This window comes from Cervus elaphus, chromosome 29 (assembly GCF_910594005.1).
Source record: "Cervus elaphus chromosome 29, mCerEla1.1, whole genome shotgun sequence".
In the NCBI taxonomy this organism is placed as follows: domain Eukaryota; kingdom Metazoa; phylum Chordata; class Mammalia; order Artiodactyla; family Cervidae; genus Cervus; species Cervus elaphus.
The window spans coordinates 39,659,564-39,679,844 of NC_057843.1; the positions used below are offsets into that span (position 1 = coordinate 39,659,564).

A 20,281-nucleotide genomic window follows, 5' to 3' on the forward strand; every position below is an offset into this window, starting at 1 on the left:
CAGTATATTTGTTGAATATATATACCCAATTGAATGCCAAATTTATCATTGATACTTTATATATGGAATACCTTTCTGTTGCTTAAAACCAAAGCATTATATTTATCTATTTCTGGTGGTTAACAAATTTAAATTAGGATAAGTATAGAATGCATTTAATGGGTGAAAAATGTATTAAAAGAAATACACCTTCCCCGTTCTCATTTATAAACCCCATGACATTCAAGACATGCACATTCCTTTAATTTAAAATAAATATTCATTTTCAAAAGTCATTGTCTCAGAAAATGGTGAAATTCCAGAATATAGTTATAGGTAACCTATAGTGTGCTGACTTGTAGCAAAATTTCAGATAAGTTAAAATCTTGAACTCAGCAATATAAGGGTCAAAGAAATCTTCAAAGGCCCTTTAAAACTGTTTTATTCAGTGCAAACTGTGTCATAGAGTAAATGGTTAAACGAATGTTGAGTGAATTGGTCGATTTGTCACCAGTGATTCTTATCTAGCAAGTTGAGTTTTGACAGAGTAGTCTCCTTGTTGTCATACACCCATCACCGTCTCTGTCAGGAGTGGGGGACAGTGAAGCTGTGAGGAACAGTACTACTGCCTTTAGAATTAGAGTGTTTTTTCCTCACCCTTGTCTATAGCCAAAGTTGGAACCATCTGAAAGGTCTGCCTCTGTGTGTATTTGCGTGTGCATTGTGTACTTACTATATGTCCAGCATAACTGTTGATGCTAAATATCCATTATGTGTGTGTGTGTGTGTGTGTATCCATGTGTGCATGCATGCACATGCGCCATGGCTACCACAACAGAGGATTAGTGAAAAATTAGAGCATGTCCATTTCTGTTGTAGAAGATTAAAAATATAAAAAAGACTACTGTTTATACAGGACTACATAGTAGTTGGTCTGTACAATGTTTAATTCATTGTATTATAAGCCCAATACAGCATATTGCTAGGGTAAAAAAAATGAAAGTTTTCGCTTCTGGTACCTAATAGATGGTATGGTATATTTGTGTCCTCACTCTGTCCATTTCTAGCTATGTGCCCTTGGAGATTATAGAATTATTTAAGCTTTGGGCCTAAGTTTTCTCATCCATAAAGTGGGATAATAATAGTACCTACCTCACAGGATTTCTGGATTAAATAATGCATGTAAAATCCTTACATAAATGTGTTAACTAATTTATAACTAGAGGCTTCTTGAAATACCTTTTTTTGTGTGTGAAGTTTCAATGATTGTTAAGAGAACATAGAAGAATGTCAGTTGAATGTTGCCAAGCTCAAATAAATTTCAAATGGTTAATTAGTGATGAAGCTAGAATAATTACTCTTACGCTAATTACTTATTCTTAGCATTTCAGCTATGAAAATTAAAGATCTCTGAGTGCTTCTGTCTTTTGAAAACAAAGGAGGCATACCAGGCTACTTTTTCTAAGATGATGTGATTAGAGCATTGGTTCTTAAACCACAATTCATTGAATCAGGTGTACTTATTAAAATAGTAAATGATGTGTCAGGAGATTCAGAGCAATAGTTGCAAACTTAATTTGCTCATTTGAGTTTATTTAATCCTTATCTTGTTTCTTTATTGAAAAAAAACTATATGCAAAATCTGTTAAAGCATACAAATATTAGAATATGGGAGTTGTAAAATTCTGCCATAATGGGAATTGAAAGTGAAGTCACATTAGAAAATTAAGAGAAAACATTCTTAATAAATAACTTGGTTGTAAATGTCTCTAGTAGAAAACTATACCTTTTCACAATTTTTAAATATTAAGTGCACCTGATGCAGTGTACTCTAATAGTACTGTTTCTGCAGGGTCTTAAACTCATCCTCCTTGTAGATTCATCTGCTCATTCAGCAAATTGAAGATCCTCTCTGTATTAGGCAGTGTTGCATATTTGTAGGTGAAAAAGATAAGCATAGTCCATGTGCTCATGGTTTTTATAATCTGGAGAGACAGTTAAACTGCAACAAATATTGCTGCTAGCTGAGTAAAAGTAAGATGCTATAGGAACACTCAAATACCAGATCCAGACTTATTTGGAAGCAGAGGGGTCAGGGAGAGGGAATAGTGGTGGGGTTTGGGAGAGTGCCTGGGGGAAGTGGAAGGTATTCTGAGATCTCAAAGATAAAGTGAAGAGGTGGAAAGGCAAATTTGTTTGAGTCAAAGGGAACTTCCTGTGCAAAAGCCCTGGGATCAGGGAGCTGAGAGTAGTTCCATGTGGCTGGCTTGTATCTAGTACTCTCTGGAGATGATAGGTGAGAGCTATATTCAGCATGTATATTATCTATGGTGAAACAGATCACCAGCCCAGGTGGGATGCATGAGACAAGTACTCGGGCCTGGTGCACTGGGAAGACCCAGAGGAATCGGGTGGAGAGGGAGGTGGGAGGGGGGATCGGGATGGGGAATACGTGTAACTCTATGGCTGATTCATATCAATGTATGACAAAACCCACCGAAATGTTGTGAAGTAATTAGCCTCCAACTAATAAAAATAAATAAATAAAGAGTCTTCCAAACCCTTGCTGAGGGCTTTGCTATTCATCCTAAGGGCACTGGGAACCTATTGCAGGGAGGGGCCTCCACTCTGGAGCTGGAGAGATGAAGATATGTGAGTAAATTTTGAGAGACTAAGAAGCAGAATCAATGGCCTCAGTAATTGATTAGATTTGGGAATTGAGAGAGAAAAGTTTGGTGATAAAAGAAGTGATAGAACAGTCACTGTTCAAGGTATTTTAAGGGTTAAAGGAAGAGTTCTGTTTCAGTCCCCTGGGAAGATCACCAAAGTGTGAGAGGGGGAGGGAGGGTAGAAATAAAACGCATCATGTAAAATTTCACACTTATATAAAACATTACATAACGACAATAGTTTTTAATAATGGAAAATTTACAGGTGATTTGAAGCATAATAATATTCCCAGTTAAGGGGTGTTAACCGTAGATTTATGAGATAGCCTAAGGCCTAAGGTAATCCACTTTAGAAGGAACTCTTGCTTTTGAAGCCATGAAAATGCTTTAGAGTGAATTGGAAGGAGTGCATCACCAATTCCAAAAAAGAAGCTCTGAAGGAAGTGTCTTTAGTTCAGTATTATTGACTTATTTCAAGTATTATTCATTTTTAGAAGTAATATTTTCTGGTTAAGTTTGAGGATGTACAGAGTTGGGTAGAATCTTCGATCTGTTTTAATTTTCATCTTTTATCCAAGCCTTTTTTTCCGAGTGTGTATATATATGCATTTTATAATGAAAGTCAGTGTAACTATTTCACTTGATTAATAGTATTATGTTTCAGAGCAGTTATTTCCAGAATTTATGTATGTATGAATATACAGATTTATTTAAGTCTACCCTCTCTCCCATGTTCACTACATTCGCCAAAAAATGGCAGTAATGAGAACTCAGTTCTTTTCAGATATTATACATTTAGTGGGGTATATTATTTCCATTATTAGCAATGTTATTATACAGTATTATATCCCCTTTTAGATGTGTTGATCTCTTTGAGCCTGTCATTGCAATAGTTAGGAACTGCAAAAGGCTCTATTCTTTACTTTTATAAAAAGAAATAAGAGGTAGAAAAAAATAGAAAAATTTCTTGTGTGGGAAAGAGAATCCAAAAGAAGTTGTTATTGAAGCCTTTCTTGGTGTGAAGAAAATTAAGAATTCGTGTTTTACTTCACTCCCTGTAAAATCCAAAGGAAATCCTGTTTGGAGACAGCATTACCTGTTTGTTTTCTTTTGTGGTTCTTTAAGTAATGCTACCTTTTAAGCCAGTGTTTCCTCTCTTTTTGCTCTCATCCCATCTAAAGTACGGAGAAGGCAATGACACCCCACTCCAGTACTCTTGCCTGGAAAATCCCGTGGACGGAGGAGCCTGCTAGGCTGCAGTCCATGGGGTCGCTAAGAGTCGGACATGACTAAGCGACTTCACTTTCACTTTTCACTTTCACTTATTAGAGAAGGAAATGGCAACCCACTCCAGTGTTCTTGCCTGGAGAATCCCAGGGACCGGGGGAGCCTGGTGCGCTGACGTCTATGGGGTCGCACAGAGTCGGACACGACTGAAGCGACTTAGCAGCGTCTAAAGTAAGACCATTTATTTAGGAGCCCTAGCTGGCAAGCATATCCTTGTTTATTAACACAAATCCTAAGACTGGGTGAATAATTTCATGTGTGTGGATAAAACCCCACTACTGAGTATAGGGAAAAAAATAAAACTTTTTTATAAAGTTTAGGATATATAGGAAGAAGAAACCAGATGTCACTAGGCTTGTTTTAAAAGAGACACTAAACACCTAAATTCCCCACCTGTATCCTCTTCTCAGTTTGAGATCTATGGAAAAGGCACCACTGCTTTTATGAATTTCAGTACATGGAAACAGAATTGAAATTCATGTCTTTATTCTGGATTGGACAAGAAGTACTAGGCAGTGTCATAAGGAAGGGATCATATTTGACATTTGGGAATGTGTATTACCATTGATTTCCTTCTTTCAGCAGAAAAATGACCAAGTTCATGGAACTAGCAATGAATGGACCTATAGATACAATCTCCAGATAATTTTTTTAACTTTTTATTTTGTATTGGGGTATAGCTGATTGGGCTTCCCTGGTGGCTCAACTGATAAAGAATCTGCCTGCCATGCAGGAGACCCCAGTTTGATTCCTGGGTTGGGAAGATCCCCTGGAGAAGGGCATGGCAGCCCACTCCAATATTCTTGCCTAGAGAATCCTCATGGACAGAGGAGCCTGTCGGGAGCTAGAGGAGCTAGAGGAGCTAGGGACAGAGGAGCCTACAGTCCATGCAGTCGCAAAGAGTTGGACATGACTGAGGGATTAAGCACAGCACAGCACATAGCCAATTGTGATAGTTTTGGGGGAACAGCAAGGGGACTCAGCCATACACGTACATGTATCAGTTCTCCGTCAAACTCTCCTCCCATCCAGGCTGCCACATAACAATTGAGCAGAATTCACATTGAGCAGAATTCCATGTGCTATACAGTAGATCCTTGTTGGTTATCCATTTTAAATATAGCAGAGTATATATGTCTATCCCAAACTCCCTAACTATTCCTTCCACCCATCCCTCCCACCGGCAACCGTAAGTTCGTTCTCTTAAGCCTGTGTGTCTGTTTCTGTTTTGTAAGTAAGTTCATCTATGTCATTTCTTTATAGCTTCTACATATAAGGGATATCATATCACTCAGTATGACAGTCTCTCAGTCTACTCATGTTGCTGCAAATGGCATTATTTGATTCTTTTTAAATAATTATGTGTACATATATTCAATGGACTGAGTAGTAGTCCATTGAATATATGTACCACATCTTTATCTGTTCCTCTGTTGGTGCACATTTAGGTTGCTTTCATGTCTTGGCTATTACACACACCCCAGTGAACATTGGGGTGTGTGTATCCTTTCAGGTCACGTTTTTCTCTGGGTGTGTACCCAGAAGTGAGACTGCAGGGTTGTATGGTGGCTCTTATTTTCAGTTCTTTACGGGACCTCCGTACTGTTCTCCATAGTAGCTGTACCAATTTACATTCCCACCAACAGTGTAGAAGGCTTCCTTTCTCTTCACACTCTCTCCAGCATTTATTCTTTGTGGATTTTTTGATGATAGCCATTCTGGCTAGTGTGAGGTGATAGCTCATTGTAGTTTTGTTTTTCATTTCTCTAATAATTAGTGATGTTGAACATCTTTTTATGTGCCTCTTGGCCATCTGTATGTCTTCTTTGGGGAAGTACCTATTTAAGTCTTCTGCCCATTTGTTGATTGAGTTGTTTGTTTTGATGCTGTTAACCATCATGAGCTGTTTATAAATTTTGGATACTAATCCCTTGTAGGCCACATCATTTGCAAATATTTTCTCCCCATCTGTGGGTTGTCTTTTCATCTTGTTTATTGTTTCCTTTGCTGTGCAAAAGTTTGAGTTTAAGTTAGTCCCATTTGTATTTTTTTGTTTTTATTTACATTATCCTGGGAGATTGGTCAAAAAAGATACTGCTGCAATTTATGTCAGAGTGTTCTGCTTGTATTTTCCTCTAGGAATTTTATAGTGTATAGTCTCACATTTAGGTCTTTAATCCATTTTGAGCTTATTTTGGTGTGTGGTGTCAAAGAATTATCTGATTTCATTGTTTTGCATGTAGCCTGTTCCACTAGAAATATTGAAAATGTTGGTTTTTAGAGCACTTTGGGAATTTTGAGCCACTTAGTAGGAAGGCAGACAGAGCTTTTACTAACTGAATGGATCACATACAATACAGGTATTTTGGGGATTATAAGGGCTGTTTTACAGAATACAAAACTGGCTTTTGGGGATGGCTGCAGGGTAGGATGACTCTCTGGATCTCATGTTGCTTTTGACCAGCAAGCCTATGGTTAGCTTGAGGCCACCCAAAGTTAAGATCATTGGTTTGGGAAAGCTTGTATTTCAGGAGTCCTTAGGAATTACACTGATGTCAAGAATTTTACCAAACCATGCTATTTTATATCTGTGAATAAAATTATACCATGGGCTGCATATTATTTGGCATCCTGCTTCTTATGCTTAAATATTATGAACATCTTTCCATGCTGACTTTTGTAGATTTATATAATGTTCCATTATAGGCATATAGAATAGAACAATTTCCCCCATTACAGACATTTCAGTTATTATTGACTGTCATAAATAATACTTGAGTGAACATCTTTGTATTTGTGTATATTATTATATATAGATACTGGCCTAAATGGGCCCATTTGACTGTTTTTTTTTTTTAAGAGAAATTTAAATTCTTAAAAGGAAACAAATCTCATATTATTTCCTCTTTCATCTATAAAATATTTTCTGAACACAAGGTTAGTGTGTATCTCCTTTAACCCATGATATGCTTTTTTATGTCATAAACATAGCTTTGATTACATAGTGATCAAATACTAGGCATAGTACATATTTACAGTTCATGTGATATTTGCATACATTTGTTCAAATTTACAATTCTTTCTTAGCACCCAAAGTCTCCATAGACTACTTTATCTTGATGATTACACTAAAATAGCCTCACCTGTCTTGCTGTTTATGTCGCTGCCTGGGATCCAGTGTCAGGGTGCCATTATTGGAATGAGGCAGACCTGAACTTGAATCTTGCTTTATCTCTTAATGGTTCTGTGACTGTCAGCAAATTACAGAATTCTAAGCCTTACTTTTCTCTCCTATAAAATGAGAATATCTACTTCATGCTTGAAATTAAGATTCAATGTATGCAAAGATGCAAAGCATCTATCACATAGGAAATGCTCAACATATGTTAGCTATGCTTATTACTGTCTCTAGTAATGAAAATGATTGATTTATGATAAAATGCTCTTTGTTTTTTTAATTCTAAGTGCTGTCATCATGAAATACTCTGTTTATTAGGTTCTAGTCCCTGTCAGGATTGAATTGACCAATTGTAAGAAACATTTATAGGTTTGTCTCATAGATTTTGGTAAGAATCTTTCTGTATGTTGCATCATTTTGTTCTCAGACTCTTCTTCTAGTAAGAAAAAGTATAGGATATTCAGAAATTTTTGTTCATTGGTTTTCTTTTCTTTTAGCTGTTATCTGAGTGCTCCCATTTTTTTTTTTTTTTTTTTTTTTTTTTAGCATATGTCACCTAGGTAAGACTGATTTGCCTTTTAATTTGTCAAAGTGAGTTCGAGAAAATGCCAGGCAGGATGGCCCCAGCAGTAGACCGGACAAGCACGTAGTTCTCTTTTCCCAGGAATTACCTCTGTGACTGATAAATAGTCTCTTTTGATAACTAGAAACAAATAACAAAATTCTTACATCATTTCAGCAGTTTGGTTTCAGTAATGTGTTAATAGGTTGTTTCATTTTTAATTTAGTCCATTAAGATAAAAAATGGTAAAGTTATTTAATTTGATTTGTCTTCTCCAAAGAACATAATCTATTTCATAATCTATTTCTGAATCAAAGAGAAAACTTTTGTTTGAAAAGTGAAAAAAGTTACCCAGGCAACTTGTATATGTTAACAGTGTGCTGATTAATCATTGCCAACATTAATCTCTGTCATCAGTTATCACAGGAAGATGACTGCCAAGCAGTCTACACTATTATCATTCCATCATTTTTCTACAGATCAATTTAGTACAAAAGATTAAATGTACACAGTCAGGAGGATTGTAGCATCAAATCTAAAAAAGCAGAGCTTTTATAATATAGAAAAATAGAAATTTTTGTTTTACATCTCTTTAGTTACTTGATTTATTGATTTGATAAAGCCCTGTGTGTTTTTTACAATGAGTAAACTTTTCACAGAGGTATATTTCAAGTAAAAAGAGCTGTTAGTTTGTATCTTAACCAGTTTGCTTTCATTTGTGCTAGTGAAGTGAAAAAAAAAAAGCCAAGTCATAGTGTTTTACATTTGTAGGTAAATTATTCAGCCCAATATAGTTTTGTCAGTTTCAAAAAAAAAAAAAACAAAACACATTATTTTAACCATATATATAATTTCTAATATACCTCATTATTTTTCATTATATTGTCAACTTTGAAAGTTGCTTACTATTCTTAGTTTTTTTCTAAAGAATTGAAATGATCTTAATATTTTCATCATCTACTTCAGAATAGTCAGAAATGTATATTTCATACTGGTTTTATGTTCAGGAAAGTATGTATCAACTATTTAAAAAAAAAAAACATGACTCAGTTGTCTAATACTAATAAGTAGAGGTTTTCAATGCTATGGGTGTTATATATGCTCTTATTTATTTTCTAACATTTATTCAAGAATACTGATGCTTAATCAGAGTATTAGTAATAACCTCATTCTGAAAAACTTTTGTTGTGATTTCAGATGTTTCTCCATGAAAGCGCACTGATATTAAATTCCTTATTCTGTATTATAAAAGTCATAATTTTAAATTATGACTTTTTTTTTCTGTAAATAACATTCCTATGGTCTTATGTTGAACCAGGTTTCTAAGTAATTTATTCTTTAATGTCACATTTTAGGTGTGACTTATTTTTACTATACCAATAAGTGACTATCATAATAATATTGGTTAATTTGGTTCAAAAAGAAATTGGAATTACCATCTTTTGCCTTTCTATACTAAGGATAAAGGAAGATAATTCTCTGTTGTATTCAAATTACAGGTTTTTATTTTGAACTGAACTGAATTAAAACTTGTTACATTCCTTAGTGTGTAACGACAATACAGTCAGTATACTGGGACCAAACTTTGCAGACTTTGCTTTTTTTTTGGAAAGCAAATTTTTCAGGATGAAAAAACCCAATAAAAATTAGATGATACTATGTACTTTTAAGCTAGCCCAGTTATATAGTTCTGTTTGATAAGTAATTGATTAGGTCAGACTATTAAACCATTTAATCTGGCATGTACATTGTGTGTGGTGAAAGAAATCCAGCTGTGAATTTGAGTGTATTAAATAATCTTCAGGAAGTTTCACAAAGAACACTTGAATGCCTTGAAACTTGCAATAATGTGTGTTTGTTCCAAACACATTTGCTTTGCCTAGGTTTTGCCCATCAGGTTGCAGAATGGTAATCTTGCTGCATTCAGCAGCTGGGTTTTTGCAATATTCTTTTCCTTTTTCCAAGGGTTAATTAGCCTTCTTTCAAAATGTGGCCTATTTAGCTGTAGATTCGCATGATTCAGCCAGAGCTGGCCATACAAAGCAAAAACCGTTAACAGGCGGGTGTGTCCAACTGCTTAATTAGCCAGAATAAAAAGGTCCTTTGTCAAACAAGCATCTGTTGCTCTTGACACACCTGACAGCCACATTAGGCAAGGATGACTAGATTGAAATTGTGCATTTCTCTCCTGCAATAATATACAACTTATTTACATATGGACTGCATCATGGACAAGCTGCAGGGGTTTATTTAGCTTATCAGAATGGATTAATGTGACAGCATTTGTGGCTGATAAACAAATATCACTTGAAAGGGGGCTATGAAGAAACTAAACTAACCAAATTACTCCCAAACATAAACAAAACATCAGAAACCACCATTAGATGAATGAGAACACCTCAGATGTACACACAGTCCTTTATACTGGATCTAAAACAAAACCTACAAATGAAGCATGCTAAGGCACTACCCTGATGTGATGGTCTGTGCTTTCACGTAATGTTGGAAAGCTACCAAAATACTCTACATGTGTCAGTGGGTTTAAATGATCTGTTTAGGAAAATTTGGCGGGAAGCTTACATTTCTCAGCATGCTTTAACTTTCAAATTGATTTGCTATTAAATCAGGTCTTCAGAATTAATCAGTTAAAATGCCTCTGGAAAAACACTAGTTGGGTTTTATTGAAAGTGAAAGTGAAGGTCGCTTAGTTGTGTCTGACTCTTTGCGACCCCATGGACTATACAGTCCATGGAATTCTCTAGACCAGAATATTGTAGTGGGTAGCCTTTCCCTTCTCCAGGGGATCTTCCCAACCCAGGGGAAGAACCCAGGTCTCCTGCATTGCAGGCAGATTCTTTACCAACTGAGCTACAAGGGACGCCCAAGAATACTGGAGTGGGTAGCCTATCCCTTCTCCAGGGGATCGTCCCGATCCTGGGTCTCCTGCATTGCAGGCAGATTCTTTACCAAATGGGCTCTGAGGCTTCCCTGATAGCTCACTTGGGTTTTATTATGTTTTGGTAGAAAGAGAGAGAATACTTCCTGCGCTCGATGTCGGAGAGAGAAGAGATGTCTCACTATTATTAGAAGTATAGATCAAATAGGATAGATTGAGAATCCCAAAGATTTTCTGTTCAGACCAGTTATCTCTAGCTTTTCATTTGGAAGCCTTTCATTGTGATTTTGCAAAGTATTTCAGTAATGTACATTATGGCATATGTGTGGTATATGGTAACATCATGGGCTTTAGAGTAAAGCAAATCTGGATTTGAATTTAGACACTTACTCATACCAACTGTGTGACTTTCAGTAAGTTTTTAATCAATTTGTGCCTCAGTTTTCTCATTTTTAAAGTGGAAATAATAGCATTACCATTATGGGGGTCTTTTGAGTTTTAAATGAGAAGATGTATTTCAAGCTGTTAGCATATTGTGTGGCACCTGGAAAAGGCTAGTTAATGAGAGACCTAACTATGGGATTGTGACTTTTTTTTTTTTTGTTATGACTTTTTGAATCAGTCTCTGGGAGGGATGTGACTAAGATCCTTTCAAGGCCTGAGGCTTTGGTGGAGAAAACCTCTTCTGCAAAACTGAGGAAGAAAATGAAATCAGAGGATAGTTAAATTGTGTCTATTAAGAAAGGGTAGAGATCAAACTGAGAGACTAAGTTCTCATCAGTTGTCATGACCCTATAATTCAGGAGCCAAAGAGATTAGATGATGAGCCGTAGTTTGGGAGTGAACAGTAGATATTCTGCGAAGGTATTAAATGTTCTGGATTGGTCTTTCTGTGCTGGTTTTGATGTGGTATGTACTAGAGCCAGAAGCTGGATGGAAATTTCTCCATGAGTCTCTAACTTTAAGGTATGTAGGCCATCATTTTCTCTCTATCTTATTTTCCCCATTCTATTCTGTAAAGGTTGCTCCTATTAAATAGTTGGAATCTTTTTCCTTCTTTCTCATTCTAAAAGTTGACCAATTTGCTTTTTTTTAATTCCCTTCACTTCTGGTTTATTCAGTGTCAATTGTGAAACTCAGGACTTCCAGTTTGTTTAGTAGTTTAATGCATGAGCTTTAGTGTTATGTCCATACCCTCTTTTCTTACTTCCCACGGCTATTTGATCTCTGCTCAGCAACTTAACATCTCTGGGCCTCAGCTGACCCAGAGATGAGGTTAAATGATAAAGATTTTAGTTCCAATCATCTATAAGTTAAACATTTCTATTAGTAAAGTAGTCAAAGCTTGGGTGTTTCTTTTATGCCTCAAATGCCTATAAAGGCCAAGCATATGTATTGCCATATAAATAATTTGAGTATAAAACACATAATATGGGCTTACCTTTTCTAGATATTCAGATTTTTCAAGAGAATTGAGAAATTTGGCTTTTAACACAATTTTCTGATTTTAAAGACTGACAGTTAAAAATTTTAATTTGTAGATACTCTGTGCCAAAGCCTATCTATGGAGTCTAATATGGTCCATAGGCACCCAGTTTTCAAATCCGTGCCTTTTATCTTCTGATAAGCTCTCTCAGGTGATTTACTGAGGAATTACTTTAAAAGTACATTTAATTTTTTAAAGATCTTCATTATTTATAGTCTTAACGTATATTTGTCTAAAACAGTAGTTGTCAAATTATGAGTCATATACCAAAAAAGAGTGTGTAGGGTGATCTTCAGTACAGACCCCTGGATACACAAAAGAGCCTCAGTGAAGTTCCTAGCCAAGGCTGGGGTGAACAGGAGAGGGTTTTACTTTGAGTGACTTCACTGTAAGAATCTCATCCAACCCTTGATTGAATAGCTTAAACACAAAAACATAACTGGCAACTCTGTGTTCCTCATTTGTGTACTAAATTGACCAAGGCCTCTCTTGGAGTTGGGAAGAGAAGCTAAGAAAAACTCACTGAAGATGATATCTAACATCTGGTTCATTTCTCATTCCCTGCAGAAAGGTGGCACCTCGCTGTCACTAATAGCCCTGCTATGCTGCAAGTGGCATCAATTGCCCAAAAGTGGGTAATGAATTGAAGGAAATTGGCATGTGCTTTCTTTTGGGGGAGGGTATTTTTTCTCTCTACAATGGAATAAAGAAGAAAGAGGTACAGATAGAGTTCTGAATTTGTGTATCCCCTCTCCCAATTTTGAGAACCACTAATCCCCAAGTAATCTTAATTAGGCAAGAGTTTTATGTAGTGAATACTGTCATTCTCAAATATTGTCAGGCATATTCGTGGTCTTAATACTAGTGGAAAAAAAAGGCTGTGTGTGTGTTTGGAGATCAGTTTTACCTTTTTTTTATTAATTAGCCACCATCTTTAGCTAGTTCACATAAAAAAGTCTTCTTTTGGAAATTGGAGAAACTGGCAGCTACAGTCTTGCTTTCCCATTCACAGTTTTCACTGAGCTGAACATTAGCTGGCCCAAATAAATGGAATGGTAGCTACAGCTGCCATCATTTTCCTTCTGTAGCCCCTCTCCACCTTCACTCTGTGGGCATAGGTTCCTCATCTGTAAATGGAGATTATACTCATACCAACCACACTGGGTTGTCATGTGGAGTTTTTTATGAATTAACATGTAAAGCATTTAGAAGAGAACATAGCATATGTTAAATACTCTGCCAGTGTTAGCTTTACTGCTATATCTTTTTGTATGCACTAAGGTTTATTGTTCTCCTTTAGGGGTTTGACTAACAATGGAATAAGAATAGTCAATCACCGAAAGTTATACCGGTATCAAGGTCTAGAAAGAAAACTAAGGAGAGATTTGAAGTGAAAAGGCCTAGTCCTTTTTCTACTCCCTGTCACCTTGAGCAGGTCTCTTAACCTTTCTGGGCTTTAGTCTTCTCTTTTATGAAAAAAGTTTAGATATCGTCAGAGGTCCGTTTCTGAAATTGAATGAGATGAGAGAAAAGGTTTGGCAAAAAATTGGAAGAGGTCATGCTGTGACAAAAGATGCTGAGAGGGGTTAATTTTCTACTGAAACAACTGAATACTCTTTCAGAATTTTCTTTGGGAAAATTAATGTTCATCATACTGTTCATGGATTTAAACCATAATGCAGTGTTTTTCTTAAGCTACCAATTAAATATTGTTTTTTCCCTTAGGAAAGAAAATTAGATTTCTAGTCCCTGCTCAATAGCAAAGAAATTAATATTTTTTCTATTGACTGTATAAGTAACAAAGGGGAATATCAGGGCCTAAGAAACCATACTTGTTGAATGTACACTGTAAAGTTTAATTCTGATTTAGTAAGGTAGGCACATGAGAACTGAAAAATATGCCATGTTGAGTTGTGAATGAGAGATGGTAAAATTTTGTGTCTTTGTTTGCAAATCTCACTAGATAATAGCGATCCTCCCTATCTTTGAAAATATTCAACGTTATTGTTGTTTGGCTATTTTTGTGTAAGAATATAATTTAACTTTAATTTTAATGCCAGATCATCCCACAGGCAAGAAAATCTGTGAGCTTGATCCTGTGGCTAAATTTAGGATATATCAATTGGTTTTTATATACACATTAATTTTTAAAAGTCCGTGAATATTGAGTTTGAAAGATGGACCTTAGAAATAATTTATGCTAAATTATACACTTCCAGTGACATGCTATAGTTTATAAAAAGTGTTGAGAAAGTACAACTTATGACATTTGCATCCAGTTAGGGTTTGTGTTATGAGAATTAAGTCTTCACATAATTTACAATATGACTAGTTTATGGTGTGCTTGAAACAGTTTATAACAGATGAGACCTCATTGAAGTTCAACCTTTATAGCCTCAAAATAAGAGGTACTCATGGAGATTTTTTAAATGTAGATTAGCAGTTTCCTATATTGATTTTAAAAGTGGTCAACTTGATTATAACCATGCATGGAATATCAAGAGAGCATGTTGGGTGGAGGTAGAGATATTCTGGGAGTAGAAAGTTAGTCTCAGTGTAGGATGTTAAGAACAATGTGATGCGTCTAGTCATATAAGAAGAGCATTTTAAACTTTCTTTCTGTTTTGATAAATTTCAGAGACCATCATGCAGACATCAGAGACCGGGTCGGATACAGGTTCGACAGTGACTTTGCAGACATCTGTGGCTAGTCAAGCAGCAGTGCCTACACAGGTGGTACAGCAAGTACCAGTCCAACAGCAGGTAAGGAGCTGCTGTTTCCAGAGAAGATGCCGTGCATCTCCTTGTGCTGCCCCTCTAACATATCTGTGTTGAAGAAACGATTCGGATAATACTTTTTGGCACAGTGGGTGCCAAAATAGACCTCATTCAGTTCTTAGATAAAGTCAGCAAATGTTCCTTGAGCATTTTCTGGTGTGCCAAGTTCTTTATGAGATAGGCTGTAGGGATACAAAGATAAACACTCAAACTATAATCCCTCTTCCAAAAGAGCCTCTTAAGTCCTAAAGAGAGCATTTGTTTCTGACTTGACCACCCTAACTGGGTTTTCTCCTCCTCTTCACACCTCCTTATTCTTTATCACATCTTCCTAATTCTTTCTTATTGACATGTCGGCACTCATATTTTTATATAATTGGCTCATGGTAGTATTTGATAAAGGAGAGGATGTTTGTATCCTACAGGAAGGGATTTTGCCTTTGTGATGTTTCGGAAGGTGCCTGGGCGTTATGGTGACTGATACTGTTTAATGAAAATTAAATTATCTTAAAGGTCTGAAAATCTGAGTCATGCCACTTAAAAAATTGAGAATGAATTCATCATCACATGTTTACTACTACTACAAGGCTTATTCATACTTGGGACACTGAGCTTGTTTTGGAAAGCTACTGACAAAATAATGCTATTCTGTGCCAGTTAATAGTTTTCCTTTGGATTGTGAATACATTGGCCTGTCATTTCTTCTAAAGAATGGTGAGAAAATATGTGAGAAAGATCATTTTCCTGTAATTTCTCAGTATCAAAGAAAATCTTTAGCAAATGTGCTTTTGAAATTGCAATATAAATAAGTCTTTGGGTAGAGGGTAACTTTTCTTAAATTATAGACAGAAGGACTCAAGGTTATGTTCTTCTCAGGAGATAGAAGTGGGATGGGCAGGGGGTGTGCCAGAATCATGGAGAAGGGTCTTGGACTCTCAGTCTAAATGAAGACATCCGTCACAATTATTTCTTTTGTACTTAATCTTAGAACACTCTTCTCTTTATTCTATATGACACTGTGGTGTCATTGATGTCATCACCAATTTCAAGGCTCTGAACATGATTCAGAAGAGAGTAGCTTATGCTGTATCATCCAAAGAGCAGGTAGAGAACTATTGGAGCAATGTTATATATAATTTTAAGAAGATAATTCAACAACCTACCAATATTAAGCACATATGGAGCAGTTACACTCACTGTGGTTTGTTGTTTGTCTCCTGCATAGAAGAAGAATGACCTTGAGCGTGCCCATCTCTAATGGTAGTGCAGTGGAGAGCCTGCTATTTTCTCCAGAAGGTGCCCCCTTGAGAACTTGACGTGTCTGTGATAAGTGCACCTGGCCTTCACTCCTGGACTGTCTTTTCTTTCTCTCGTTCTCCTTTCCCTTTTCTTCCTGTTTTCCTTCCTTCCTTTTCAAGAAACATTTTTAAAAAATTAAATTTAGTGTTATTAGATGTTTGCTACAGGTCAAAATAGTTCAGCAAGTTTGTTATTTAAAAAAAAGCAGTCCTCACCCTCGCTCTATTTCTTCTCAGCAGCAAGCAGTGTTTATTTTACTGTTTCTTGATTTTTTAGTTTTAAACATTTTTGTATCACACTCTTCTTTCTAGTCCTTAACATATGCCTGTGTGCACACACACAGATTTTTTCCATCCCAAAGGCTCCTGATATACTAGGTTGAACTATGTGCAATTTTTGATCTACAAAAACAGCAGTTTCATGCTTTTCAACCTAATAATTATGCTATAATTTTGATAGATCATTAATCAATGTTTATATTCTCGTGACATATAAAAACTATTCAGATCTATCTAGTGAGCTGTGATTAGTTTTCTTTTTTGTAAAACTCATTTACTTTCCCTGCATTTAACAATTCTGTTTCCCGTTGAATAAGTCTCAGAGCATTCTGACCTGCTCCAGTCTGCAATGCTTTCTGCTCAGCCCCATCCTGGGCGATCTCTTTGCCATCATCCTGGCATTTCCCTTTTCTCTGTTATGTTGGCTTTCCTGTTTCCTAAATCAGTGTCTTAAACTCTTTCTTGATTTGCTAAAGCACGACTTGCAGTAACATCCTAAGAAATGGTATATTTTGCACTCTTGTATGTCTGAGAGGGAATTTATTTCACAGTTTGGTAGTTGAATGGGTACAGAATTGGGGGTTGGATATCTTTTTCTTCAGAATCTTGAGGGAATTGTTCCAGTGTCTTCCAGTTTGCAGAACTGCTATGGAAAAGTGAAAAACTGTTCTGATTCCTGATCCATTGTATGCAACCTATATGTTTTTTCCTCTCATGTTTTAAATTCCAGTTTCTTAAAATTTCATGTCTTGATGTGGGCCTATTCCCATATATTGTGCTGGAACCTTGATGAGCCTATTCAATCTCATGGACACTTAATGTTCTCCAGTACTGGGAATTTATTCTTTTTTTTTTTCCATTTATGATTACCTCCTCTCTTTTATCTCCTTTTTCACTTTTTGGGCTTTTTGATTCTGTTTTTTAGTTTCATCTTCCATCCCATCTATTACTTTTCATTTCTGTTACCATAATTTTAATTTTTAAGAGCTTTAAAAAATTCTTTATATGACCCTTTTTATAACATCATGCTTTATTTCCTGTTTATAGTGTCTTTTTTTCTCTCAAGGTATTAATTTTTCAAGTTGGTTAAATTTTCTTCTCATATAGAATAATCTTTTTCTGGCCTGTCTTTTGTATTAGAATCTTTTCTGAAATACCTGATAATCTTTGAGGGTTTATTCATATTTTAAAATGTGGGGATAAAAGCCTGATTTGAACACATCAGTGACTTTGTTGACTTCAGTATAGAGTCACTTGACTGGGCTTTTTAACTGGGGACCTTCTGATGTTCAGTACTTTTTTTCCTCTTGAGGTGGTCATATTTTTAAAGACGACTTCAGCTTCCTGCCTGGTGGGTGAATGCTTAGCTGCTTGGGGATCTGAGTAAGGAAAGATAGTTGGATATTTCTTGCGCTAATTCACTGAATCCTTAGTTGCCTGGGGAACTGAACAGGGGAAGATAGTTGGATATTTCTTACGCTAATTCACTTTCGATATGGTTTCACCTGTACTTGTTTTCCTCATTGCAGAGGTTAAACCAAAGAATAAACGTTCAGACTTTCACCATAGTTAGGGAAGGCCAGTCACCTCATTGCACAGAGTTGATAGAGGAGATCTGATTGCTTCTTAAATAGAATCACTTTTTATGTTAAATATATATAAAACCAAAAAAAAAACCTAAGTTCCTAACAGAAGTAGAAAATCAATATCACCAGCTATAAATAGAAAATTACACATATACACAAACACTTTGTTCATGTCCTTATAAAAAAATAATCTCACGTACGCATGGAACACACTCTAGAAAACTTTATGGTATGCCACATGGCTTGTTCCCAACAGGCATATTTTTCAGTCCCTCAAGTTAGTTCTTTCCACTAGGACATTCAAGGCAGGTGACAACCTGGTCCCCTTACACCAAGCAAAGAATTTGAGAGCTTTCATTTTCTTTTTGTCAACAAAGTACTTTATTTCACATAGTGGGTTCTTGTAATATATGCCTGGAAATGCATGTTATATTGTCCTTCCAGGCTTATCTTATTGGGAAAGATTTTGTCTACTCTGTCATTTCCTTCCTTCCTCCCTTCCTCTCTCCATTCCTCCCTTTCTCTCTTTCTCCTTTCCTTCCTCCCCTCCCTCTTCCTTTCTCATCTCCCCTCCCTTCTCCTTCTCTCCTCTCCCTCCTCTCTCCTCTCCTCTAGAACAGTGAAATATATGAAGATCCTCAGTGCATTCCAACAGTGTTTCTGTGAATATAGATAGTCTATAACTGATACAATAGGTGCTATAATTACTTATTATTCTAACATCTTTGTATTGTTAATATGCTGATGTCATCTTAAGTTTTCAAACGGTGGTAGGATGCCTCTAAAATATCCCAGCTCTTGTCACTGACCCATGATGGATGTTGCAATCATAGCATTGATGTCAAAGGTAGTTACTTCTATTGATTTAACTTTTCATTGTGTTCTTGCTTTCTTTGCTTTGGCCATTTGATGTAAAGAGAAAGCCCATAGCTGAATCTTTAAATTTTGAGACAATGTAATATTATATGTATTGGAATTTTGAGAAACCAGAACATTTTAAAATCTTATTATATAGTTTTATTTCTTCAAAGCCCTAAGGGTTCTAATTTCACTGTGTAATAAGTACCAAACAAAATGTTGAGTCTAAAAATATTTTGGTTATTTTTAATTTATTCTGTATGATGTTAAGAATCAGTTTGTCACTTCCCCTTGGACAATCTGACTTAGGAATAGAGAATTCTAAGAAAATATTTCAAAGTATTATTATATAATTCTTTATCAAATTTTCTTTTTTTATCCAATATTTCATTATTCATAAAATGCCATAGAGTCTCAGCTTAAAAATACAGACATTGTTGCCCATTTAAATAAAATACATAAGAACATGCAAGTTCAGTATCTTGATTAGAAACTACAAACTTGATATTGTTTATCCTTATCATATTTGTAAAAAGCCCTTTTGAACTAATAGGTCTCTATTGAATATGACTAGAAATGTCTAATCTCCCTTCCCCTACCCCTTCCTTGTGTGATTTGTCAGAGTTTCTTGTAGATACTTCTTCAAGTTGGTCATTTTATGCCTAATTTTGGGAGGTCTTCTAACTCTACTTGCCCTGGACCTGAATAAAAAAATCCAGGGTAAATGACTCAGGGAACTCAAACTGGGGCTCTGTGACACCTAGAGAGATGGGATAGAGTAGGAGATGGGAGGGAGGATGAAGAAGGAGGGGACGTATGTATACCTATGGTTGACTCATGTTGATGTTTGGCAGAAACCAACACAATATTGTAAAGCAATTATCCTTCAATTAAAAATAAATAAGTTAAAAAAATCCAGGGTAGAGGAAAAGGAAAATGTATTCCTACTATTTCATTTTACATCATAGCCAATCAGTTTAAATTCTTTTCAAGGTAGAACCTAGTCAAAAGTCAGAACTTTTATTCATGTTTTAATCATGGGATCCAGGTATTTCACAAATGCTGCTGACATTGAGGATAATTTCTAAACCAGCCTAAATCTTGAACCAGGGCTCCAAGAATATTTTCTCCCATTCAGGCTTCCCAAAGTTTTAACTGGCCCCCCAACTGTAGTTCTTCCTGACTCTACTGTCTCTGCCTGTCTTCTTTTTCCTTGAAAAAGGGCATACATCTTTTCTGTCAAAGTGGGCAAGTATGTTGTCCTAATACTGCTCTTTCTAAGTGTAACACCCCAGGGACAATGGAGCCCAGGGGTTGAGGGGCTTCTATCTGAGTTTAAGGACATATACATATTTTTGTATTCAAAGATGCTGTTAACTTTGTTCAGATTCTTTTATTGTCAGAGACTGTGAATCTTGACTTTTT

The 20,281-nt window shown here is 35.9% G+C and overlaps 1 protein-coding gene across 7 annotated transcripts in view; it reads left to right on the forward strand.

Annotated features, from left to right (window-relative positions):
• RFX3 (regulatory factor X3) overlaps positions 1-20,281 on the forward strand; it is a 311,370-nt gene that overhangs the window by 111,746 nt on the left and 179,343 nt on the right. For all 7 annotated transcript variants that reach the window (XM_043890994.1, XM_043890996.1, XM_043890995.1 and 4 more), the window contains one exon: positions 14,696-14,820. In XM_043890994.1, the coding sequence (XP_043746929.1) occupies positions 14,696-14,820 (125 nt within the window). The remainder of the gene's footprint in view (positions 1-14,695; positions 14,821-20,281) is intronic.